Raw genomic sequence first — 27,042 nt, 5'->3', positions numbered from 1 at the left:
AGCCTCCGTTTTGTTTGAAAATACTTTAAACGTCAACAAGACGTCATGTCACCGACATTGCTTAGAGCACCTTTAAGTATTATATGGCATCTGAAGCTCGTTGTGCTAATTATACATATTTGGGGCGATATGAAAGTGAACAGATGACAGAATATTTTATTTTCGGTTGAACTACCCTTTTAATGCAGAAAAGTCTAAGCTAATACAACTACTGTTAAAGAGCCCAGCTGAGAGCCCTCATAGCCAAAATAGCAGGGTGAGTGGGCGAATTAGCACTCGTCATTGACCTGACACATGACATTATTCAAACATTTTTGGGAAGTTCCATCCCTGACAAAGCCTTCAGTGAGTACCATCCCATCTAATATTAGAAAACAGAAGCTTTAGAGGGCAAACGTACCTGCGAGGACCCTATTGACGGATGAGTGTGTTGCCAGGCCTGGCTGTCCTCGTTCATGGAAGATTCCAGCATACGGCAAAAACTCCGGCAAAAGGAACCGCCTGGGAGAGATGGAGTGAAACAGAGGCAGTGTGAGCGAGAATGACTGAATATGTGAAGCCAAGATTTGATAGTTTTGAGTCTGTATAAGACATTCATCAGCATTTCATTTCATTTCACTGAGAAGACAAACCCACAATGCTCTGACAAACTCAGTAAAACAATATATCCATTTTTCAGCCTTAGTTATCATAAAACACTTCTTTCATGAACTTTATGAAACCTTACTGAGCCCCAAACATTTGAATGGTAGTGTATAATGCCTATTTACTGTATATTATTATTTAAGTATTGTGTAATTTCTCTCACATGACTACTGTAGTTTTAAAATCAAAGTGCAGTGCTATTTGTGTAGCACACAACACACTCTCAGATGGAAGGTGCCTGTGTAGGCAGTAGGCAGCTCACTAAGTTTTGGAACAGAGTTAGAATGTGTTTCTGGTGCATTTGGCATAAACAGGCTAAAAGTGTTCCTACCTGGGCACAAAGCGACCGAGAGAGGGGGCAGACATGCGTGCGTTACGAGGAGCCCTATGTCTGCTTCCATTATCCCTGTATAGACACACACACACACTTGGTCAGCAACAATAATAATCATCACTGAATCAATCATAACTTGCTTAATACAGGGTTCCCACAGCTTGGTTAACTTCAAATTTAAGAACCTTTCAAGGTCCGAATTACTACCTTTCTGAGCTCTGACCTATCGGATTTCATCAAAAATATCTAAATTTGTGTTCCGAAGATGAATGAAGGGTTTGGAACGACATGGGGGTGAGTAATTAATGACAGAAATTTCATTTTTAACTATTTCATTTAACTAACCCTTTAAGCATCTCTGCAATATTTTTAGCTAAATGAGAACACCAGTATGTTTTAAAGGTAAGAGTGGAAATGATTGATAAAGAACTGAAAGTAAAAGTTTATAAAAAAAAAAAATACATATTAATATGAAGGCTAACTGAAAGACTGATGGGTTTCATAAATATTCAGATGAATATGGATCTGTGGTCCCAGACTGCAGCGCTGAACGCTGAACTCTCCAGCCAGCGGGTGGAATTATTCATCAGCTCAGAGGAGGGCATCTAATCCGTGCCAAAAAAAGAAGAAAAAAGAGAGTAAGAGAGGGAGAGAAAAGCTGCGTGGTTTGGAGTGGTGAGAAGCACTGATATTCCACTAGTGGATGGGTTGGGAAGAGGGAAAGAGAGACATTTTTGGAGAATTAATGGTTCCATAAAAGGACAGATGACTAAAGCCCTGAGCACAGACTAGCTGGCTGCTTCCAAAAATGCATTTTGCAAACAAATTAAAAGAGCATTTTCATATTAAAAATATGAGTCTCTAGATAAAGAGAGTAATGCTCACGTTTTTAAATGGCTGGTAATGAGATTGAATAGGAAACTGAATTTCATTATTTGCTTGTGGGAAAAACAATGGATTACTAACAAAATATTCCAAAATATTTCATTAGAACTTCATTATATTTAACAAATGAATGTCATTAATACTATGTGGCTGGATAACATACGTTAAAATTATAATTTATGTATGCTTTGTGTTTACATTACAAATCGAAAATTTGGGGGTAGTAAGACTATTTTTGGGAAAGAAAATAGACCTTTTACTCGGCAAGGAAGCATTAAAATTGATGAAAATAAATAGTTTGCCATCATTGCATTGCATTACATTGCAACACATTGGTGTTTTCTTTTATATTCAAACTGAAATTACAATCATTTTTCACATATTGCCATTTTATCTATACCTTTGACCAAATAAATGCAGAAAAAAATACTTCCATATACATGACAAAAAAAAAAAAAAAATCTTATTGACACCAAACATTTGGACAGTAGTGCATTTGTTTAAATATATGGAAGTCAGATGAAGGGGGCTTCCCCAGCTTGACTCACAAGGTTTAATCCTCATCTACTTAAACATAGTGGGGAGTTTTTGCTTGTCATTATCACCTTTGGCTTGATCACTGGGTGGTTTGGAAGACACAATTCTTAGTATTCCTGCTTTGAAACACTCTTATCTATTTTGAAAACCACAATGCATATCATTTGACTTGAACAGAAACCATAATGGGTGAGAAGAAAAATTCTTCTGACTTCTAAACTAAAAACATAATTTCACAGTAGTCCGGCAGTTGAGGAAAAGAGCAGTAAGCTCAAAGCAGTACATTCACTGATTCCGATTGGACGTAGTAAAGTGCATTTCAAGCCAAGGCCAATGCTAATGCCAAACGCTATAAGAAGAGACGCCACAGGCAACCTAGCACACAAATTGTTGGCAAGCTCAATAAGTCGGTTGAAAAGCCCAAGTGCTAACATTCTGGAATTCAGAGCCAGCCCTGTGTATTTTTTGTGTTGCCTAGCAACAATACAGGAAAATAAATACATAGAGATTTTTATAAGCGGATGAGAGCAGATAACAACCGAGGAACAATTAATTGTCACAGGCTTTGTGTGTCTGTGTGACTGTTTACTTACTCAAACTCCTCAAAATCAACTTCGTTGCTCTCCACACTGGGGGCGGGGCCAGGCGAGAGGCTGTTGGAATTAGACGACAGGGGTCGGGGTCTGCTGGGGGAACGGAGAGAGCGCTGCCGAATGCTGTCACGCCGAGACAAATACTGGATCATACGTTGTGCATAATAAGCTGCAGGGGACAACCTACACACACAACACAGATAGAAACCAAAATGATGTTAGATATTCACTAGATAGATAACATATCAAACAGTACATATATATATATATATATATATATATATATATATAATCAAATAAATACTTGCATTGGGAGCAGTGTTGGGTGTAGCTAATTACTAAGTAATTAGTTACTGTAATTTAATTACTTTTCCCTTCAAAATGTAAAGTAAGGGATTACTCTTCATTTATCTGTAATTTAATTACAGTTACTTCTGATGTAATTGAGGTAAATACTGCGTATAGATCAATCCGATCTCACAGCGATTCGTATGCATTTTATGAGGTGTCTAAATTGTACGACCACACTCGTACAAATTCGTATGAATTATTGTAAAATATGTATGAAAAAAGTGTGAAATGTCATGAGATCAAACATCCAAATGTATTGTCTGATGTTAAAAAGTATATTTTTATAATGTAACCTTCTCCACCTTGGTGAGTTTAAGGATAATTCAAGCAATTTTATAGTATTTATTTGGAAGAGTTCAAACAGATTCATGTCTATCCTTGTATAATTCCGCTGGTTGAGATTAATATGGGATTTTGAAAGTAATTAGTAATTAAAAGTAATTAAATACTTTTTAGAGATCTAATTACACTGTTGAAGAGGTAATTAGTAACTAGTAATTACTTACTTTTTTAGAGTAACTTACCCAACACTGATTGGGAGATAGCAATATTTTTATTTGTTATCAGTATCTAATTAATTTTAATAATCTACCAATACAGAAACCGATACTTCAGCATCTTAAACTTATAAACTTTAGCTGTCACTTAATAATGTTTTGTGTGTGTGTGTATACGTTTAATGCACATTTTGCCAAAGGTTTCAAATTTCAACAGGGGTTTTTCTGCAATGGTTCAAAACCAATCACAGACTAGACTGTTCATTGTATACAATCATGTAATGGTCAATCAGAGGCATTTAAATTACTTTCATAAGACATCAGTATGGATGGACAAACCAATCAAATGTTTTATGCATCTTTTGAATTGCTGATAAGAAATCTGCATCTATTCTGCATTTAATTCAGCTGTAGAGACATTAGATAACATTTTGTCAGGACGACTTGCTAAATGAAGCCCTTAAAGCGTAGTCTTTTGTGCAGGAAGAGCATCTGGAGTTTCTTTGCGTCTTGGACTAGTTGAGCAAGGAAATCTACCAGCAGCTTGGAACAGATGAACTGTACTAAGACAAACAGAGCTAAACTCCCAATAAACACCAGAGTAACAGAAAATGGTAACATCTTCACCAGTCATAAAGGCAATTACTATAATTATGAAGCAAACAAAACTGAATATTCAACACACACACACACACACAATCACAGGAACATGGCAGATTTTTATAGAGATCCAAAAGAACTGAGAATCAGCCAAAACAGTCGCATTCTGTCTGAAAGAGCCTAAACACACCAACGCGCGCACACACTGTTCATCAGCATGTCTTTTAGACCAATATACAGGGAGACAGAGGGAGAGATCCGGGAAACAACAGTGTCATATAGCGCCAATTATTTGTGGTTTTGAATGTGTTGGAGTCGGACTATCCTTCTAACACCAGGTACATTCTGCTCTGGGGGAAATGAGTCTGTTGTGGTAATTCACAGGTTAGAGGTGTGCATCAGCCCATGTGTTTGTACAAACCTGCCAGTGGGAGTCCGTACTAACAATCTGTCTTGATCCCAGACCACAGCTGATACCCCAGAGCTCAACAATGACTCACTAGCCATGAATTCACTTTATTATGAGCCTCGCTCACAGAGTCAGAGGATGCCGACAGGCTCTGTGTGTGCATGTTTGAATTAGGGGGACATTGGGGTGCTGGCAGGTCTGAAATGTCACACTGTCCGGCAGTGTGACACACAATTCCTCATTACCCAGATCTCACCGGTCAACCGGCATGACCACGAAAAGCAGGTTACACAACACACAAACACACACACACACACACATTGAATCACCTGGCCGGGTCAGGGTAGATGGGATGGTCTCGTGATCCAGAGACGTCATATCTGGAAAGAGACATCATGGATGACTCCAGCAGCCTCCTACAAAACAGAATTATATATCTATGTATGTTTGCAAATTGTGAAGACCTTCGTTTCCTGTTCATATAAAAAATCTCTCGAGACATCGGACAAAGACGACACATTTTCGTCCAATTTCCACTACTCGGTTTCAACAGTAACCTCCCCACCAAGCGCCATCACAATCATTAAAAATCTCATTAAACTGCACAAGGACATTAGTAAGCTCATTACCAACTGTTATGCGAAGGCTAAATGAATATAATGTAATGTGTAAGTAATGATGTGCGCTCTGCCAGGCTAGGCTAGGAATCAGTTAATAACCCAATAAATTGGGGCATTTTTTACGTTTGAGTTTGTACTATTCCTCATACAATTAAGAGTTCGCTGAAGGGAATTAAGAGAGGAGACCGTGTCCCGAGGACGAAAACATGCTGCCTCCGACTGGCAGGGCACAAAGCTGGACGGAAAGTTGTGTATCGAGCGGGGCATTTTTATTCAGCATGAGTCAGTGTGATGTGTGCACATGAATGTTTTTGGTGTGGGTGTGCTCGACTCTTCATTAGAATGCCATCTTCTGCCCTTTGACTCGCAGCAAAAACAGAACAAATCGATTCTGACTCCTTTTCACGCAGTTTGCTTTGTTTGCTCCCTTTGACTCTTAAAGATCAAGATCTGCATTTTAACAGAGATGAAGCCTCTTTAAAAACACAACATTTTTCCAAATTTTGCTGGGTTTTTTTATGCTGAGGGTATTATTTTTTTTATTGTTTTGCCTACAATAACCCTGTCAAGTACAACATTTGTAGCATTACTTGGTACTACAGTTATGTCTCTACTGTATAGGTTTAAATATCAGCATTTTACTCTGTCTATGCTATTGCAAAGAGGAAACTGTTACTTACATAATAATGCTATAATTTAATAATAACAATTTGATAATTATAATGAGAATAATTTATTTATTTTACAGTGAACAAATTGCTCTTGTTTAATGTACGACACTATAGCAGGTAGTGATGAGAATTCGTTCTGATACTTTGCACCATGCTCAAAGCTCAAAGTGGGACTCATGGGAGGACAGTATTATTATTATTTTGCTCTCCTGCATAAGTGAAGTGTGATATTGTTTTTCGTTGCACAGCTTCAACCGAATCATAAAACCCCCATGCACATGGGACAGGCTGTTCAGCAACATGACAAGAGCAGGTCGGTGTGTTAGTTAGAGTGCAAGTACATAATCAGAATAAAGGCCCATTGGCCACTAAGTGTTGAAGATAGGCTATATGTGCAAAGTTACCACCACATTTGCACAGTGTGATGAGCTACTTCCCCCTAATGGACTGTAACGGACATTGCAGGAAACCTTGAGGGGCAAAATCAGCAAAAATTGTCCCACATTTTAGGTCAGATTCCTTTCAAAAGTGCCAAAAAGATAAATTTCAACTTAAAGTGGACCGTTAACTTAACTTCAGAACTCACTTCTCAAAAGGACACTTGGTGAGACAAGTGTGCCGGTGACCAAGGGTTTGCATTAATACTCATTATGAATAGTCGAATGTGACAGTCCAGAAAAGGAGTTGACTACTAGTCTGTGAGTCATTGTTTACCTTAATGGCGGTGTCTAGTCACAATGCAGCATCAGCAGTCTGACCCATAGTTCATCATCATAACCAAATAAAAATTCAGGACCAGTTTTAGAGGGCTTAACACAATACACAGTTTTTGAGTGTAAAAACTAGTAAAGCACAAAATATCATCATCAACTGTACTATGAAATAAAAGTATGAAGAGTAGCAACTAACTCTTTCTACAGAAATTGAAGAGTAGTAACTAACTCTTTCTACAGAAGCCATGATGAAAAGATTGACAGCCCAAAACTGCCCAAAAGCCCCATTAATTTTTATTGAAAAAATAATCTGAATATAAGAACACAATATGATCGTGTTGGGCAAGCTAAGCACATGCACAAACATTCAAAATGTTTGGCGTTAGTACTTTTTTTTTTTTTTACATGAATGCAATGACGATGCATTAAATTAATCAAAAGTGATAGTCAAGACATTTAAATATTACAAATATTTCTATTTTAAATAAATGCTGTTCTTTTTAACAATCAATCAAAAAATGTCTCACAAAATGATTATGCAGCACAACCATTAATAAATGTGTTAAGAAATGTTTCTTGGTGATTTCTGAAAGATCATGAGACACAAAAGACTTGGGGAATGACTGCTGAAATCACAGAAATAAATTGTATTTTAAAAAAATATATATATTCAAATAGGAAACATTTAAGATTGTCATTATAAGTCACAACCTTGCTGTTTCTACTGTATTTAAGATACTTCTTTTAAAAATACCTAAACATTTGAATGGTAGACACATAGCCTTAGTTAATTGAAAGCACTTTTCGAAAAGTAATTCAACTTTCAGTACTTCAAGAGCCTTGTGCAAAAATAACGTTCACAAATCTCAAATGGCAGATGCATGCAGCTTGTGTAGATCCAGTATATAAGCCATGTCAATACAACAAATATGTTTCTCTCACTTATAGTTACTGTCAGTGTCTTGCAGATACTTTCATTTGTTATAGGGGCCTCAGAGCAGTTCAGAGTAAAATTCTGACTGGCATGTGGAGGCTCCAAATGAACTCCATCTCAGAAGTCTGCCAAGCATTTCACCTATGACATGCTTGGTGAACACAACAACCTCTTGTGAAATTCATATACAGTCAAATAGAAAAACAATAACAATCAAATGCACTGGCCTGTCTCTATGCAAAGCCGTCCTTTATAATTTAGGTAGCAAATGCAAATAGAAAATGTTTCACTTCACTTCAACTCTTAAAGGGATAGTTCACCCAAAAAGGAAAATGTTGTCATCCTCTACTCACCGTCAAGTTGAACCAGTCTGGTAACCAACATTCTTCAAAATATCTTTTTTGTATTAAAAATAAGAAAGGAGCTCGAACAGGTTTGGATCAACTTGAGGGTGAGTAAATGATGACAGAATTTGCGGGTGAACTATCCCTTCAAAGTTTATTCATCTATGCTGTCTGGAACTAAGTGTGCTGATTTGCAGATCATTAATCACCTCATTAATATTGTGTCCAGCGCTGTGAGGGCTAATAGAGTGCACACAGATGGACACAAGGTCAGATCAAGCTGATTTACATGTTAGACATTTTTCCTTGAAGGCCAAACAAGGTGCCTGATCATTTTACTCTAATAACAGTTTATATGGCGCATTGCAGTGCGGACTGCTTTGTGATCTTGTCACTATATAATAGCGTCTTTGTTCAGAGGCTATTATTGAAGAATAAGGGAGATGAAAATGAAATTTGACATGATAGAAAACTCGCAGCCAGGTGTTATCACCAGAGCACCTCACACAGAGCTGTTGCTCATTTCACATGCAAACCACTTACAACTGCTGTGTCAGTCCCTTCACATGTTAAATGAGTAACAGTGCTTTTCTGCACTCACACAAAGACTTTGGGTTTGCTGTCGGGTCCAATACAGTTTTGCACTGCCAACAGCCTCTCCACACAGCAATGAGCAATTTGATGAACATATTTAATCATTATATTTTTTTGCTGTTTATGCATACAATATTTCTTAATATTACCAATGTTGAAAAGTTATGCTGCTTAATACTTCTGTGATATTAATATTTCTTCACTATTCTTTGACAACACAGCATTTATTTTAAATAGAAATCTTTTGCCAAATTGTACATTTCTTTACTGTTACTTTTGAACACTAGTGTGTGTGTGTGTGTGTGTGTGTGTGTGTGTATATATATATATATATATATACACACTAGTGTTCAAAAGTAACAGTAAAAAAGTAACAGTATATATATATATATATATATCACACATAAAAAAAAAAAACTATAGTGGGGTCAGTGAAAACACTGGCAAGTAAAAGTCTGAACCACTGACCTAAATGGGAAAGCAGAAAAAGAAAATCCTAATAATTACTGTGATTGGTCGGACAACGTTTCTAAACATCTTTGCAGTCATTTTTTTCAGTTTTTAACTGGCAATGGAAAATGAGAAACAGTATGATTTCATGGTACATTGAGACCTTTCCATATCAAAGAATCAATGAAAGTTTGATTTGACCCATTCAAACTAGTCTACTGCCTTACCTGCGTAGGTAATCATCATCTTGTGGGTCTTCAGGCATTTCCTGGTTTAAGGCTTCTTGTGATACGTTTTCTGAACGAGAGGTGGCAGATGGCCGGTAAACACGCTCTAGCTGGCCAGTTTCCTGGTTGAAGACCAGCCCGACGTCCTGATCCTCGTGCTGACCGGTAGCTGTGCTGCGGAAAAAGGGTACGTGAGGCTCTGGGGTGTCTGGACTGGGCTCTATTGGTGCACGTTCAAGTAGGTGATGATCAGAATGTGAGACTGGGGCTACGCTTTGAAAGGCAGGACTAGTAGGTTGCCAAGCTGCGTTTCTCTCAGCAGATGTCGGCTGGCCGGTTCTCTCCCAGCGCTGAGTACCCCGATTATAGGTGAAGAGGTTGTGACAGACTCTACAGCGATTCATGTGACTGTGGGAGCGGTTTTCGCTGCCGTGAAGTGGCTGATAATGAGATGGGCCCGGTTGCTCTGGGTCAATGTTGTTATTCAGCATTTCCTGAGTCTGATGGTCCGGCCTGCTGCCCTCTAGTGGCTGCACTAGGTCCTGCATTTGCTCATAATCCATGAAATAGCGGTTAAGGTTACACTGAAGAACGTTGCGAATGGAAGAAGGGCTGCTGTGCCCCTCTTCCTGTGGTGGGTGATGCCTGCTAGAACTAGTCCCTGATGAGCTGCCACTGCTATGAGGAAAGCCCCATCCATCACTAGCAGAGGTGTAAACAGGTGATTGGCTGGAAGTGCCTTGCTGTCGAAGGACAGAATGCGGGCTGACGGAAGAAGCACTGGTTCTGGGTGGAGTCAAACTACTACCTCGTCCATTAAGCACACTGCTTGTCCATTCTGCCCCAGGGAAACGGCCTCCACCTTCCCTGCCTGGTGGATGCTGCCGGAAAGGTGGGATAGGTGCCATTCCAGCCACTCTCCTCCTCCCAGAGCTAGAAGAATGGTTCCGTACATTGCTGCCACCACCATACACACAGCTAAATGCTGAGGGCCGATTTGCAGCACGAGATTCGGCAGGAAATCGTGGTATCCGCGGCTCTGTGCGTGCAGAAGAAAAGGTGGATGCGTGTGATTGTCCCTCCAGGGAGGCGGAGTCTGAAGAGTCCTCGTCAGGCGGAGATGGAACCCTAGTTGATGAGCAACGGCTACAGAAACACACAACTCCGAGTGGCTGAACGCAACCGTGGTATGGCAGCCGGGAACGATCCCTCAAAACAGCGTAATGCCCAGACGAATCAGAGGCCTCGTCAGCGGAAGCAACAGGATTGCCTCCAGCCTGAGGGACCGAGTTGCGGGAAGTGAGGATGTGCAAGAAATTGTGCAAGATTGGTGTGCGTCTTACAGGCTGGGACTGCAGGAAGGAGCGCTGACGGAGATGAGGCATCTCCACACTGTCCATTGGAATCTCAGGATCATCATCATTCTGCAATGCACAAATACAAGCACATTTACAGTAAAATAAATAAATAAATAAGAATAGAAATATTCATAGGATCTTATGTCAAAACAACAACATTTCCAGCAAAAAGCATCACCTGATGGTTTGAAGGGTTTACAATGGCAGTTAGAAGATAGTGACCCAATGGATCAAATCTCACCAACCTGCAAAAAACACAGAGAATGTTCACAAAAGCATCAGATGCACTGACATCAGATGTAATCTCTGATGTGCCTAAATGTTAGACATTAAAGCGATGGTTCACCTGAAAATTCTGTCATTACGTACTCACCCTCCTGTCGTTTGAAACGCTGACTTTGAAAAACAAATGACAATATTTTTAATGAAATCCAATTCCACCAAATTAATGTCACTTTAAAAAGTTCTTAAAGAGATTTTAAAAGTAATCTATATGAATCAAGCTTTTATTTTCAATTCTCCTAAAAAGATCTGATCGCTTTATAAGATAAACAGATTTAATTTAGGCTTCTTTATATATATAAAACAAAACATTGACCTAAACAAATACATACGGTGCATCATATGGTAAACGAAAGCTCAAATGTGCTTGCTTGATGAGCCTCGTTTGTTTTTTGATGTACTCTATGTATGTGTGGTGATTAAAGTCCCCCTGTAGTGAATATTATCTCTTAAAATTCATCTTTGATAAACAAAATGACATTTTAAATTGAATGAGTGATTCAATTTTGATTCATTCACTGAATGATTTTTACAGTGAAAAAAAATCCTCATTAAAATAGCTTGAATGTAACTATAAACCCTTGCATCATTTAGTATCCATGAATATGCAAGCGAGCCCACACCAGCTCAGAATAGCTTATTCACTCTGTCAAGTTTACTGTAGTAAACACTGCCCAATGGCAAGTGGAAATAGTGGTTTAATTCAGCCATATATGTTTGAACCAGAAACTGTTTCAGAAGAAGAAAAAGGAAAAGTGAGAGTAATACACGTCTACAAGTTGATTATCAGAATGGTAATGCGTTTTATGTATTGCTCTCTACATGTCAAGATTAATTATTGATGTTTATATATGCTATCGGAGTTCAAAATTTGTAGTTTTGTGTTTTATATTGTGATCTCCGGCTAACCGGCTGAGGGGTGGATTGGAATCCACAGCTGCTTCAATCAAATGAGTGATTATAATCAAGGTATTAGTTATTATTTTTCCTTCTAAATATCAATGAGTTGAATTACTTCTCTGGAGATTTTACTTTGTTATAGAAGTTACCAGTGTAATTACTGAAATGTTCTTTTCATGTATTCTCTAATGTCTGTATTTGATATCTGAATGCAGTAACAGTGCTTGCTCATTTAGCCCGACTTCCAGACATGAAATAGGGACCAGTTTTGTGTTTGATATAGACCATTTTGCAAGATGTAAACAACACTGGTCCAGAAGCACTTCCTGTTTCAGTATAACACTACATAAAAGCTGGGATAAAATACAACCAACTGAACATGTAAAACTGAATCAAAAAGTTAAACAACATCTTTAAGATGTTTTCTTTACATGTGAAATAAAGAAAACAGTTACGAACTGAAACAGAAAGTGTTTCTGGACCAGTGTTGTTTACATCTTGCAAAATGGTCTATAGGTCTTTAATGTGTTAAAACATATAGGGGTCATTGAAGGCAATAGTTTAAGGGACAATTTCTTTGTTAAAGCCTTACTTTTCCAGTCTCTTCTTGAGTGAAAGAACGCATTATCTTGATGTTTTGAGAGGACTTTCCTGTGTTTATAGTTAGAGCCTGGCCAAATTTAACCTTTGAAAAGCTGCATGTTAGTGAGTGTGTTAGTCTTCTTGGTTACAGGTTAAGGAACCACTGGCATTATGGGAGATTGACTGACTTGTTTTTTTTTTCGACATGTTGGCGCCCAGTAACCCAAATCTGCAACCTGGAAGGTCATGACGTGCCTAAACTTCAGGGTCTGAGTGTCAGCTGCATAATCTATGGAGATATGCTTCCGTTTATCTGTATATGTGTGGAAAATGACTTTGTTATCTATTTCTAAGCAAATCAGAAACTGCAACCAGAAGCAAGGACGTTGTTTAGTCCTTGGAGAATGGTATAATAGCTGTGATCTTTGTAACTGTAAGCGGGGCGGCCTACAAACTTTCGTGTGAATCTTGAAGCTGACTTCTGCTGATGAAACTACAAACTATCTTCAATAAATATTTTCTTTAATTTATTATAATTCTGACTCCGGGCCTTCATTCATCATATCTGGTTCTGGGTCTATGACTGTAAAACCCCTTACACGGTTAACTCACGTTATTACTGTCTTACTGAAATACTTCTGCTAGTCAGTTATGGGCCACTGTAGTGTTGTCACGGTACCAAAATTTCAGTATTCGGTACCGATACCAGTTAAAATTCACGGTTCTCGGTACCAATTTCGGTACCAAAGCTTAGTTTAAATTTACATATATTTAAGTGTTTATCACGGTTACAAGTATGGAAACTGTACATTTGTATTATAAACACTTTAGAAAAAGATTAGATAAAATGACCTAAAATAAACAATAGTATACACTAACACATTTTTAAAGTTGTTTGTAAAGTTTTAATCCATTATTTATTTAATGCACAATGAATTAAGTGAACAAACATGAACAATCAGGTGTTTGTAATAAATAACATTTTCAAACATTAATTAATGTTGTAAAAATATATTGTTCACTCAATGTGTTGATAACTAAGTAATGTTTATGAATGGTATCTTTGTAGCATTACCATAAAACATGTTTTATTTGACTTGACTGTCCTTTTATTAATCTAAAACTGCATTCATATTTAATTTTAAAAAGGCTTTTTAAACCTGCTGAGTTATAAAGGCAAGAATACGCCTAGAACTGGCATTGACATTAAATGACAATACTAATACCATAGTACTCTGGTGTCGGGTGGATACTACTGTGCTCATGTACTCGTAAAACTACCCCGAAAGCACTTTAGAGGCCGTTCACATGTCGCGCGTGTTTTTTAATTATATTTTTGCGCGTGCTTATTCTTTCCAAAGCGCTTGCTCTCACGCGGCGTCTGTCGTTGCTATGCAACGCCAACGAGTTTTTATTAGGAGCGCGCTTGAATCACGCCTATATTTGAAATTGCGAATTTGCATGTAATCGGCCTCTTATGGCAACGTGACATTAGCCTAATCCAAAATATTTCCATATGTGGCTCTTTCCTCCTTTCGTTTCAACAAGTGGATTCAGAGAGAGAGAGCCATATCAGCGTTATGAAGAGGACGCAACTGTGCACGTTTCAGACATCGCGTTTTTAGTACCGACTTGGTACCGAAGTACCGAGTTTTTTGACAACACTAGGCCACTATTACCTAAAACTATGTCTATCAATGCAGATTGTCTGTCACTCTCACTACTTTGAGTAAAGATAAAGGGTGGGACAAGATTTGTTCTGCAAACTTTAATGTAAATCAGTCATTCACGTTAGTGCTCGGCTCACATATGCACTGTTATTGATACAGTTAATAGTTCAAACGTGCAACACAAACACACACACACAGTACATACACTTGTTAATTCTGATAATGAGGAATTAACATCTGTACCTCAAACTGAACAGCGTTTCACTGAGAAACGTCATGATCAAGTCGTCTTTGCGATTAAGGTTCGGGTTAAATAAGTTCTTCCAATGTTTCATCGTCGGAATTGCGCTCACATTGATATGGTAAAATCAACGTCATTGTTACTGTCTTTACAGTGTGTACAACCGCTAAGGACAGAGGAAGCCTCCGGAGCTAAAATACAGTTATGGTAATGGCTGTTAGCTTACGACAGGCCCTGTAAGCGGTGGACTAATCACTACAGACTATCTGGCCAATCAGAGCAGAGTATCTCATGGAAAGGAGGGATTTAGAGAGACTGATTCATCCAACAAGTCATTTGAAAGAGTATTTTTGACCTTTGATGCATGTTCAGTTTTCTCCAAAACAAAATAAGTAAACTTTAAAATAGCATAATTGGGGCACTTTAAACCTATTAAAAAACACCATATAGACATAAACAACATTTAAAACTTGATTTTCACCTCAGGCGGTCTTTGATGTTTATATGAGAATAAAATTAGGGACAGAAACCTCCCATGTTTAATTAAAAATATTTTCATTAGCGTTTTGAAAATTAACGAAAGTCTTATGGGCTTAGAACAAAAATGGGGGTGAGTTATTGATGACAGAATTTTAATTTCTAGGTGAACTCTCTCTTCAAATTAATAACATTTACAATGTGCATCAAACCTGACTCTCTCTGTCTCACTAGCTGTCTTCACCACAGTGAAGGGCTCCTTCCGACTCCAGTCCCATAGATGCACCTCGTTGTTGCTGGCAATGAGCAACAGCTGAGCCGTGGGATGAAATGCTAGCGATGCGATCGCCGAGTTACTCTCTGTGAGCCAGCTCTCACTACCTCCCTGAAACAAAATCACGTGATACTTTAACATTTGAGCAAAATTGAGTGACAAATGTACTTAAAAGTTGACAAAACAATCGTTCAGTATAGGTAAAGTAAAGACTCACATGCAGGTCCCAGATTCGGACCTCTCCATCCAGGCAGCCAGAAGCAATAAGGCCAGGTATGCTAGGGTGAAAGGTCAAGCACCAGGGTGTCCGGCGGTGGCCCACCAGAGAGTGAACACACCTTCCCGTCTTAACTTCTGTGATGTAGATGTTGTGGTTCACATGGGTGGAGGCCATTAAAGACCTATGAAGAGAAAAATAACAAAAATTCCTCTCTAATTATCTTGCTGATGAAGAGCCTGAGTGCTCTAAGATCTGATCAATCAGTCAGTTTTTATGTCAGTAGTCTATTTATTTAACAGATCAGTACTACCGTGGACTATGAAGGAGTAGTCAGAGGGTTTATTACCTATCTGGACTGAAGGCCAGAAGAAAGGTCGAGCGGGGGCTGTCTGGTAACTCCACTTTCTGTGACAACCGAAAGAAATTCAAATGATAAGTGATTTCACTTTAGTCACATCCAAACCACAATATTAAGGCCCATTCACACCAAAACAATAACTATTATAGCTATAACTATAACATTTTTAATAATTATTTCTATGAGAATAGGTAAGTACGCACTACAACTGTAATAATAAAGACTCCTATAAATGGAATTAGGAATCCTATATATGGAAATGGAATCAGTTTTATAAAGATTTTTTTCAGCTGATGAAAGTTAAAAACAGACAGCCAATCAGAATCCACCGAATTTAAAGAGCTTGAGCATTTAAAGTAGGCAAACGACACAACTGCACTGCAAGATTAAAATAAACAGAACGTTATCATGCCTTGGTGTGGATGCTAATACATTTATTGGTATAGTTATCGTTCTTGGTGTGAATATATATATATATATATATATATATATATATATATATATATACTGTATATATATATACAAAAAATTATGAAAGAAAAACCTTACAAGACTATAAAGCTATTTATTTGGAATTAAAAATATCAAATAAAAGATCCACAGTTGACACAACAAATGAAAATAGTTCATTTCTGTGATATAGACACTACTAGAGATAAGCAGGCAGTTTATTGCTTCTGACACATTGTAATGAGCAGGCATTTCCCAGATGACAGTCTACAGTCCACAGATGAAGTCTAAAAAGTTCTGTGCATCAGTTACCTGGCTTTGCCATTTCATGCGCTGTGTCTTCTCCTCTACAAGCAGCTGTAGGATCCTGTGTGAGGCAAGACCTCGTGCTCCTCGCTCTCGACTAGACAGGATACACACCGAGTTCTTCTGTCCCACCTTCATCTCCACACACACGCTCACACCACACCCAGAGCTGTCCAAAGGCCCACACACACTGGACCACCACTGCTACTACCACACCATTATTCTGGGGTAGAAAAAATGAGAAATTTCATGAATATCTTAGAGGATCACAATTTGATTTCAAATAGGCTAATATTAATATTCTTTTATTTCATTCGAGTAATGAGTTATTAAATGTGTGTGATGTCAAATCTTCCAGCATTGTACCTCACCACACACCACCTCTAACATCTCTGCACAATCAGCACAAGTGTCAAAGGTGATTACAAGGTGTAACCGAACATTTTCATGTGTATCGATTATCAAATCAACACTACAAAGCCAAATGATGGTGTATCCTGGTTGTGTCACACGGATAGGCAAAATAGGTCTTTTTATCATCACCTAAAAAAAAGTCAGTCAAGACCTAGGTCACAAATACACATCCAATGACAGAATGATTCATTTGAATAACTTAAGCAGAAAAATATAAACTTTTATTATACAGTAAAAAGACTGTAGAAGAATTAGAACTCTGGGTAGAAAACGGCTATAATAGTTAACTAAAACATATATTTTTTTCCTAAAACAAATAAATGTTAACTGTAATTTTACAAAAAAAAATACAAAATAGAAAATACATAAAAGGTAACATAAAATAACAGACTATATGAGCATTTAAAACTACTAAAATGACAAAAACTTGCCTAACTAAAATTAAAAAGAAAACTGAATATACAAATTAATTCAAAATACAACTAGTAACATGAGGTAGCTAACATATAACATATTTTGGCAAACAGCAAAAAAAATAAAAAATGTTAAAGAATAATCTTTATAAATCATTAAAGAATTGTAAAAGCCATAACTTGAAATATCATCCATCTGACAGGCTTAACTATATTTGCCTTGAGCTGTTATCTTCAGCTATTAAGAATAGATAGGGGATATATAAGGGCTGTAAACGGAGTATCGCTCATTAAATTAATTTCATGGTCATAGAATTAAGGATTAACAAGTGAACATCATAACGTTAATTTACAATGTTTGTTTTTAAATGAGGAAATAAGCTAACAGCTTTCACGTTTAGCAGTTAGCAAGCTACAGTTTACAGGTGATGCATTGATTCTCAGTTAGCACAGTGTTTCAATTATGAGTGTTTTTTTTATTTAAAATATATTTAAGACAACCACTCGGGGTCTCAGATTTGGCCTACCTTTTCTTCATATTTTTATCCGATTATACTCCTTGAAATCGTAGCTATCAAATAAAACAAATACGTTGGAGACCGTAAGTTGCCTAAATCGTCCCCGAATTTTATTTTCGTATTTATAAATATGTAGCGAGGAATATTCTTCTTTATTTCCGAAAATAGGGTCGCATGTACTTTAGATTTGTTGCTGTGTTCCTGCCAAAAAAAAAACGTACAGACAAAGCCAATGGAGCACAGATCATTCACAGTCAATTACCGAAAACATCGTTCATGCTCAAACCACTTTGAGCTGTCACTGACCGTAAATCGGTAAAGATTACACCATTTTCTAAATGACAACTTCATATTTACTTACTTGGTATACCTACGGTTATAAACATGATATTTAAAAATATCTATGTGCAAATACAAATATAGGAGAAAACAATGGCCAACAAATGCTATAGCCGTATTAATTCACAGCCCCTTTCATTATAATAGCAGGTTGAGGGCGAAATCAATTAGTTCACACGTTCAAATACACCATAATTGAGAATGGTCTTAAATGTCCGATTGAAAAAGACCCACAGAAGAAGTTTACGCCGGTTATCTTATCAAAACACAACTATTGTTTGGTCCCAAGAGTCCCTCTCTGTTCCAAGACTGCCAATCACCTTACGTGTTTTTAAAGCTGCAGTTGGCCAATGGGAGCGCTCCTTTACCCGGAAAAGCTTGCAGTTCGTCTTGTGTGCCAGATCGTTCAGAACTGCTGAACTCTACCTCTGCTGCTCTTTCGCAAGTATGGATTCCTGTTTTCTGATCGTCGTGTTTGTCTTTGCTTTAAGTTTTTCCAATGGAGAGAGAACGCTTAAGTTTGTTACTGTGGTGAGTATAACCTAATGCATTTATCCAGATTACTGCCAGAGTGTACCGAGTAACGTTAGTGCAGCTGGTTTGATAAGCTGGTGTGTGTCATATTTTTATGTATAACAAATATGTGTCTTCTGTGTGAATATGAGATTGTCATTTTCCCCCACGTTGTTGATGAAAGCTTTGCAATGATTACGGTATATTGGTCGATACTGGTCTTTTCTGTCGTTATCAGTCTACTAGTTTGATACTGTATCCAGAAGCAACGACGTGAATCGCAATATCTGCTGACATTTAGGCTAACCAATATTTGCTATCGACTGGTTTTAGCTCTGCTTGTTCTCGACTGTCTATGAGCTCAATCTCTGGCTTCATCACATGATTAGACATGTTGTCTATTAATTTAATTTTACCTTTTGATTCTGGTCATATTCTAATTTATGAAGCTCCATGACTTCCCAGTTCTCATGTCTTCTTAAAGCAATATAATCCCTTTATATAAGTTATCGACTTATATCTTAAAATCCACCTTGTTTAGAAGAAACAGCTTTTATCGATTTATTTTTTGATTGCAGTATAAAGAGTAAATTCTGGGCTGATTGTAAAAGTGCCTTCGTTTTTAGTCCTGCAGAAGTAAACCTCTCCTCTATTGTCAAAGATATTATTTTGTAATATGACACGTGTGATTTATTTCTTGATTATCTTGCTGACTTTATTATTTTGGATGTAAAATTTACATTAATAAAAAAAAATGTGTTTAATACCCATTGTCTTACACTATTTCTTTTTAAATTCAACCCTCTATTTTCATCCTTCCAAATTGTACACATGATAAAAATACCATATTTTTGATTCTGTGTTTTTCTTCTATTTGTGTATACAAATCCTTGTCCTTGTGTTGTTCTTATTATTGTATCAGATTTGAGTTTATTGTTTTCCTTCTTTTTGTCTGTTTCTGTACTCATTTCACAAAATAAGTGGTTTATGGTTAATTATGACTTTGGAGTCACTGCAAATGAGTGTGTTTTAACCCTATGGTTTTAACCAGAGGCTTGTGTCTTTTTAAGTGTGGTTGTGTTGTGTAACACTGCTATGAAGCATTCTTAGAAAACCCAATTTCTGTTTGGAAAGCGATACAGGTAAATCCACTTTATAGACTTTAAGTGTAAATGAGAGAAGATCACGGCTGATTTCTGTGAAAGGCAGAGACAAAGATAAAGAGATAGACTGAATCTGCTTATCCAATTAGAATGTTTATATACTACTTTGTGGCTCATATCCGGGTGTCAGTATGAGCACATGACAAGCAGGATTTGCAACTGCTAACTGCAGTTGCACAGTGTTGTTTGTCTTTCTGAACACGCACACATAAATCTCCAATACTCAGTCAAGTGTTTTGACTTCCTCTCTGTCAGCTCTATCGTCATGGCGACAGATCTCCAATCAAGGCCTATCCAACTGATCCCTACAAGGAGAGTGACTGGCCCCAGGGTTTTGGACAGCTCTCTCAGGTATGCAGACACACTCACACATACTTTATTGTCTTTATTATACTTTATTATTAATGAGTTACCTGCTACTTCTGGAGCATTTGGTTGTGCAGTAACGTGCTAGAGGCTGTCCTATATTATGTTTATAGAGTGCAACCGTCAGGTTCCAAAAGTAAATAGTCCATTCATTTTCTCCATCCCCTCATAATCAATGGTGTATGTTCTGTTGTCAGCCTGCATTATTTCAGCTTTTTTTTTTTTACCGCTGAGATTGTGGTGAGAGGTTGTGTCCTCGATGGACACATTTTCAATTTATTGTCACGTCATTTCAACATGCTAAAATACATTGACTGGGGTGACCCGCACCGTACATAATTAAAACCCTTTTTATAGAAAACTACAGTCCAGTTTGTGTACATTTTTGTAATAGGCACCAAACTGAGTGTTATTTCATCATCCTTTTGTATTTTTATTACTGTAACTCAATCTTTTCGATTTTCCAGGAGGGAATGAAGCAGCACTATGAACTAGGCCAGTTTTTAAAGAAACGCTACAGAGGATTCCTGAGTGAGGACTATGACCGCCATGAGGTCACTGTCTTTTACATTTCTGTCTAAGCATGTTAGTAAACGGATACACGAAGCTGCCAGACTTGTGCATTTAAATAGCATATGCCATCTTTGTGCTGCAGATATTCATCAGAAGTACAGATGTTGACCGGACTCTGATGAGTGCAGAAGCTAACCTGGCTGGCCTGTTCCCACCTAACGGTTCTGAGGTGTTTAATCCAGATTTGAAATGGCAGCCAATACCTGTTCACACTGTCCCGGCGAATGAAGAGAAGGTAAGACCTCACACTGATGCTCTGTTCCCACTTTTTTTTTTCACAATTTTGCAGCAAACTGAAACTTGGCCTGAACTCTCTTTAGTGTTGAGTTCATATTTGCACTTCAACAGTATCAGTAAATGTCTCTGGATGTTTGAAATCTATTTACATGGCCACATAACCTGCTTACAAAGTTTGCGTTTTCTTTTTTTTTCTTTTTTTTTTTTTTTGCTGTTGTCGTTGTCTTTCCAGCTGCTCTCATTCCCGCTAGAAGACTGTCCACGTTACACACAGCTCATGAACGAGACTGAAAAATCGGACATTTTTATCAACATGACTGACACTTACAAGGTGAGTCCACCTTGCAAAAACCCATTTATAATAGCATCTATGTAATTTAAAGTAATGTTTTTACAGCAATTATGATATATTGTTTCACAAAAGGTATCCTGGCGTTTTCTGAATTGTTTTTAAATGGTGATTCCCAGAGGAGGTTCAGTTTGGCTCATTAATATTTATTTGCGTTTTACTTTTTAAGTGGCTTTCACTGAAAATGAATAACATCCTTTACACCGTTTTAGAAGATATACTGTTTCAACACACAATTTAATAATAAAATAAACAAATATAAAACGAAAGTAAATAGTTGAGTACATAGTGTGTAAGTGTATGCGGCTTCATGTTGGACCCAATGTAAATATTTACTGTTTTAGACATATTCTAAACCATTGTCTCTTGAAGACAGAAGGATGTCTATTCCATTTCAAATCTTGCTCCATATTTTTTTTTCATGTTTGTTTGCGGGCCTTACAATTTTAGTATGTTCCATGTCTTTCAGTGTAAATGTAAATGCAATGTAAACCAATGGTTTCTACAATCATGGTTATGTCATTGTGGGTTTTTTTGCAGGCATTTATAGAAATGGTGAGAAATAAAACAGGACTGGAGACAGCCTCAATTGCGTCTATTTGGAGTGTTTATGACACGTTGTTCTGTGAGGTGAGTTTCACCTAGCACATTATTCACTTCATCTATGACTTCATCTAGTATTAAGAGACTCTGCCAGCCAATCTTTCCTGCTAAGTATTGTCTATATGTGAATGAATGATATATTAAAGACAGGGCGTATACAACTAATGTAGTTTATTATCAACCAACAAATTATTATATTTTGCAACAAATTTAAATATAAATTGTTTCTATATACATAATCAACATCTTTAATTCAGTAGTTTAATCTTTTGAATTAGATTTATTTAACAGTCTTGTACCTTTTGTCTTTCTGTCTGTTTTTCAAATACTTTTTTGCTTCAAATTAAAATTAGTGATGTTGTGATTCACTGCTTAGCTGGTTGGTTTGGTTAATGGCTTATAACACTTTAACAAAGACTTTCCTAAAATCCTTTTGGGAAAAGTGAATGGGAAAAATACTTCTGGAACCAACTCTGCTGGAAAAGTGAATATTTCTCTCTACAATGCCTTAGAGTCCAGTTAAGTTCTTTGTTGCCATGTGAGCAGAGTTAAGTAGTCAAGATAAGTAGACTGTCACTGTGAAGAGTGAGAGAGAGGCTTACTGGGTGAGGGTCATTCACAAGTCTGATGGCTTGTGGGTAAAACGGTTTCCTAGCGTATATGGACTCTTTCTTGATGTTGAGTGCATCTTCTGTACACTTTGTGGTAAATGTCTTGCAACGATGGCCTTTTTACCATAAGCCGAGTTACTGTTTCATCATTTTATTCCAGAGTAATCTATAGATGCTCAGAATCGATTAAATCAAGATCATGAATTCTGTGATTCTCCCTCCCCAGGCAAAACATGGGAAGTCACCTCCTTCCTGGGTGACGCCAGATGTGATGGAAACGCTGAAGGTGCTGAAGAACTTTGGTTTTCAGATTTTGTTTGGAGTCTATAAGAGAAAGGAGAAGTGCAGACTTCAAGGAGGTGAGAGCTTATTTCTGAGCAGAGCATTTTATTCTTTATTTTTTTTTATTATTAAATTTTAATTTAAAAATAAACAAATAAAAACAATAATACATTTACATTTATTCATTTTAGCTGACGCTTTTATCCAAAGCGACTTTCAATTGCTATACATCAGAGGTCGCACGCCTCTGGAGCAACTAGGGGTTAAGTGTCTTGCTCAGGGACACATTGGTGTCTCACAGTGGATTCGAACCGGGTCTCTCACACCAAAGGCATGTGTCTTATCCACTGTGCCATCACCACCTTCATAAAATTTAAATTCAAGAGAGAGGCAGAGTAGTTTTTCTCTTTTTTTGTGGACATTTCGAAGTTTGTTGTGCCAATCAAAGGAATAAGAAGACTGTTGAGGATTCTTGGCAGACCATTTTCATAGATGCACAGTCTGACACTTTATGCACACATATGCAAATCAGTGTTGTAGGAATTGAAGGGAAAGGCCGCTACCTGAACAGTGCAGGCAGACGTCAATGTTAGGGGTGTCACGATTTCGATATTAAATCGAAATCGATCGAAATTAATTCAGTGGTATCGAAATCGAAATAAAAAATGGTATCGTCGATACTGCCACGCCCCATGTCGCGTCCGTGATGGAAAGTTCGGATCGTTTTACTGACTCTATTGTCCAATCTCGTTCATCAAAATTAACTCAACTTTTTTTCTAGTCATTTCAGGGGCTTTAAATGTTATACTATTAAGTTATGTTACTTGTTTTTGTTATATTTTAAATTTGGCAATGGTGTAGTGTACATTGTGAACAAATTTATATTGCATAATGCATAAATGTGTAGTCTAAAAATTGCATAGCAATCTGCGCTTTACATTTTTTTTTTAAATCGAGAATCGAATCGAATCGTGACCTTAGAATCGATAACTTAATCGAATCGAGGATTTGGAGAATCGTGACACCCCTAGTCAATGTAAAGAAACAACGGACCGCTCCACATTCAGGCTGGAAATGTGCAGTACTGTGATCGTGTGACGCTTTGCTTATGCTCTTATTCGCAGGCCTGCTGTTAGATCAGATCATTAAGAATCTCTCAACCGCTGCAGTTCCAGACTCTAAACAAAAAGTGAAGATGGTGATGTACTCAGCTGTAAGTCATGTGTCACGTTCACATCAACATCAGCAGAACAGACTCCTAGACTTCCCTTTTTCAGTCAATAGTTTTCTATAAAAAAGAAGTGTTCTGTTTAGAGAAAGCAGTTCATGTAATGTTCTCTCATGCAACTCTTTTCTCACTAGCATGACACAACAGTTGTAGCTCTCCAGGAAGCCCTGAATGTCTTTAATGGCCTGCAGCCGCCTTATGCCTCGTGTCATCTAATTGAACTTCACCAGGACGATAACGGGTAACATGCTGTCTTGTGTTTTTCCTAAATTCATATTTCTAGAAAACATCTTGGATCAACCCAAACATTCCGTTGCTTGTCTCTGTTCAGGTCGTTTTCAGTGGAGATGTTTTATCGCAATGACAGCACTGTGCCCGAGCCGTACGCAGTGTCTTTACCGGGCTGTTCCCAGCGCTGCCCCCTACAGGACTTTGTGAACCTCACACTTGAAGTTATACCACAAGACTGGAATAAAGACTGTCAGATAAAGAAAGAAGCCAAAGACACTGGTAAATGCAATAATACATATTAATATATGGACTATAGAGTAAAGATGTGAATCTATAGTTATTAAAAAAATCTGTTTATATTGTTATATTTGATAGTTCTTTCTCATACGTGTGTGCAGAGGTCATCATCGGGCTGGCTGTGTGTGGATGTCTACTCTTCCTGCTGGTACTACTGCTGTTTCTAGTGCTATGCCGTCAAAAAGAGCCGACGGCTACCTATAGTTCAGTCGTAAATGAGAGCGACTCCTGACAATCATATCAGCTCCTCCGCAAAGAGGAACTGTGGGACAGTGAAGAGGACCTATGAGGACACAGCAGCAACTGAAACTCTAAGCCAACTGAAAAGACTTTAACTTTGGCCACACAATTTATTTTATTTGGGGAAGACTTGGTGATATTTTATTTCTTGGAACTTCAGTTGTTTCAAGAGCAAATGGGGAACCAAGAGTTGTGATGGCGTCAATAGCATCAACGAAACAATGCTTAGCGCACGACTCTGTAACTTTACAATAGTGACTGGGTGTCATTTTCTCTGGGCTTTTGTTGTAATGAGAGATTGTGCACAAGTGTCACGAGGAGGATCTGAAAAAGTGGACTAGACTGAAGCTCCCCGAGAGGTGTGTTCTCTCTGAAACACAAGGACTGTGGTTGTCCCCCTGATCCATTAGTTCTAGTGTACCTATGAGTCTAGTGTACTTGATGCATTAGCCTAAAGATTCAGGTGGGGAAATTAAAGACTACTGGATGCATATTGAGGCCTTATAATGCACTCATGGAATTTTTCACTCCTTTTTTTAACGTGATTATCTCCTGATTTACAGCCATAAAGCAGTTTTGATGAGAACATTTAATAATAACAGCATTCTGATATGAAGAACAGTGCTCTCAGGTTAAGCTCAAAAGAGCCGTATTGAAGGAATTTGTTTTAATCTGGTGTGTATTTTTTTTTTTTTTTGTCTTTTAAAGCTGTAGTATACGATGTTGAAAATCGGTCGAGAGAGCCTGAAACAGGGGAAGTTTTGAAAAACTCATCCCGCCTCTCCACACACACCCCCCTCCCCTCTGCTACCTGATCCCTCCCACAGGGAAACGAATTGAACAACGTCACTCAATCAAGTTGTCATCATCGGAATGACACGTTTGAGATCACGCCAACGCAAGATTAGCAACACATGAAATGTTCTACACTACCCACCACCATAAGTATGATATCAATAGTATTGCTAAGGTTTTGAGTAATTGTTATAGCAGCATACAGCGCATCTTTTTGAAATTCCGATCGGCTCGAACAGAAACCCGCTAGGCATATACTGCAATATATTCAAGCACTTCAAGAAATATATTTACTTTGAACCGTGATACAGGTGATGCTAAACAGCTAACATTCCAATGCCGACCGGCAGCATTAGCAAGTTTTCAGACTGATAAAAAGCTATTTATGTAACACGTCACACCATATAAGAGTACAAATAAATGTTTACCTGCTCAACAAAAAGTCAGCCGTGTCAGCGTCGGTCTTCAGTCCCAGATCTCGCTGAAGTTTCCTCCATCGGTCAATGGTGAACCCTATATTTATCCTACTCAACTTTCGGCGTTCTTCACATTTTCTTTTCGTCTCTGCTTTTTCCTCAAACGACTTTCTCTTCCGTCCTAACTTTCTTGTAGGGGCAAGCAGGGGACGCTTGCTGGTGTATTTTTCGTTGTTATCCATTGCTGTCTGATGTGCTACTTAGCTACCATGTGCGGTCACCTGCTAACGTGCGCGATTCTCATGACGCAGAAGGGGGGCGCGGTCGGGCGTGGTTGGGCGCGGTCGGGGTGGAGACGCGAGCTCCAGGCGGAGTTTCAAGTGTAGCTGGTGATTGGATGAGAGCAGTTGACCAATGTAGCTTTGCGCTCGCAAAGCTTCCATTGGTCAACTTTAATGTGGCTTTACAGCCAATAGAGTGAATGGATTTTTTTCGTTCTTTTTTCTATTTATATTGTTAGGATTATACTATATAACCATAAACAGCATCTAAACGAGGATACTGACAATGAACAATCTTTGAAATCGTATACCCTAGCTTTAACATAATGATCGCCTGACTCTATGAATGCAAATAAAATGTTAATTCTCCGTTATCATAAATGTTTTCATACATATTTCCAGGTGTATCATACTTAAAACAAGTTATTGATAGATAGACAAACACTCCCAGTAAGAATAAAACAAATCATCACTATTAAATGTTAATAGCAATCTGTCCAAATTGTTCTACTGTCTCAAATCTTTTAAAATCAATATTTTGTTTGTTTTTAAAGATTGTCTCAAGTTTCAATGTGTCAGTGCACATCTCAATATAGAACATATGCTGTATTGACTAGTTGATGAAATTGTGATGCTTTGAGATGTACTTAA

General features: G+C 37.8%; 2 protein-coding genes across 3 annotated transcripts in view; one reads left to right on the top strand and one right to left on the bottom strand.

The window, feature by feature from the left end:
* Positions 1-18,177, bottom strand: part of ambra1a (autophagy and beclin 1 regulator 1a) — a 92,527-nt gene extending 74,350 nt beyond the window's left edge. The window contains exons 1-11 of one of the 2 annotated variants that reach the window (XM_089129449.1): positions 17,877-18,143; positions 16,529-16,745; positions 15,755-15,813; positions 15,406-15,589; positions 15,127-15,299; positions 10,941-11,007; positions 9,405-10,828; positions 5,181-5,267; positions 2,995-3,177; positions 977-1,051; positions 401-501 (exon numbers count right to left, since the gene is read on the bottom strand). In XM_089129449.1, the coding sequence (XP_088985575.1) occupies positions 401-501; positions 977-1,051; positions 2,995-3,177; positions 5,181-5,267; positions 9,405-10,828; positions 10,941-11,007; positions 15,127-15,299; positions 15,406-15,589; positions 15,755-15,813; positions 16,529-16,660 (2,485 nt within the window). In that variant the 5' untranslated portion in view covers positions 16,661-16,745; positions 17,877-18,143. Of the gene's footprint in view, positions 1-400; positions 502-976; positions 1,052-2,994; positions 3,178-5,180; positions 5,268-9,404; positions 10,829-10,940; positions 11,008-15,126; positions 15,300-15,405; positions 15,590-15,754; positions 15,814-16,528; positions 16,746-17,876 lie in introns of both variants that reach the window. The other variant, XM_089129450.1, reaches the window with a different exon arrangement.
* A 399-nt stretch (positions 18,178-18,576) lies between these two features.
* Positions 18,577-25,414, top strand: acp2 (acid phosphatase 2, lysosomal). Its single transcript, XM_039688531.2, has 11 exons — positions 18,577-18,737; positions 20,138-20,233; positions 20,716-20,802; positions 20,904-21,056; positions 21,291-21,389; positions 21,948-22,037; positions 22,848-22,980; positions 24,028-24,116; positions 24,266-24,372; positions 24,463-24,641; positions 24,761-25,414. Exons 1-11 carry the CDS (start codon positions 18,654-18,656, stop codon positions 24,889-24,891), a joined length of 1,248 nt encoding a protein of 415 aa, XP_039544465.2. The 5' UTR covers positions 18,577-18,653; the 3' UTR covers positions 24,892-25,414.
* Positions 25,415-27,042: the final 1,628 nt, after the last annotated feature.

This window comes from Pimephales promelas, chromosome 1 (assembly GCF_988280905.1).
Source record: "Pimephales promelas chromosome 1, fPimPro1.hap1.1, whole genome shotgun sequence".
NCBI lineage: Eukaryota > Metazoa > Chordata > Actinopteri > Cypriniformes > Leuciscidae > Pimephales > Pimephales promelas.
The sequence above is the reverse complement of the archived record's forward strand: the minus strand, read 5'-3'. Positions and strand labels throughout refer to the sequence as shown.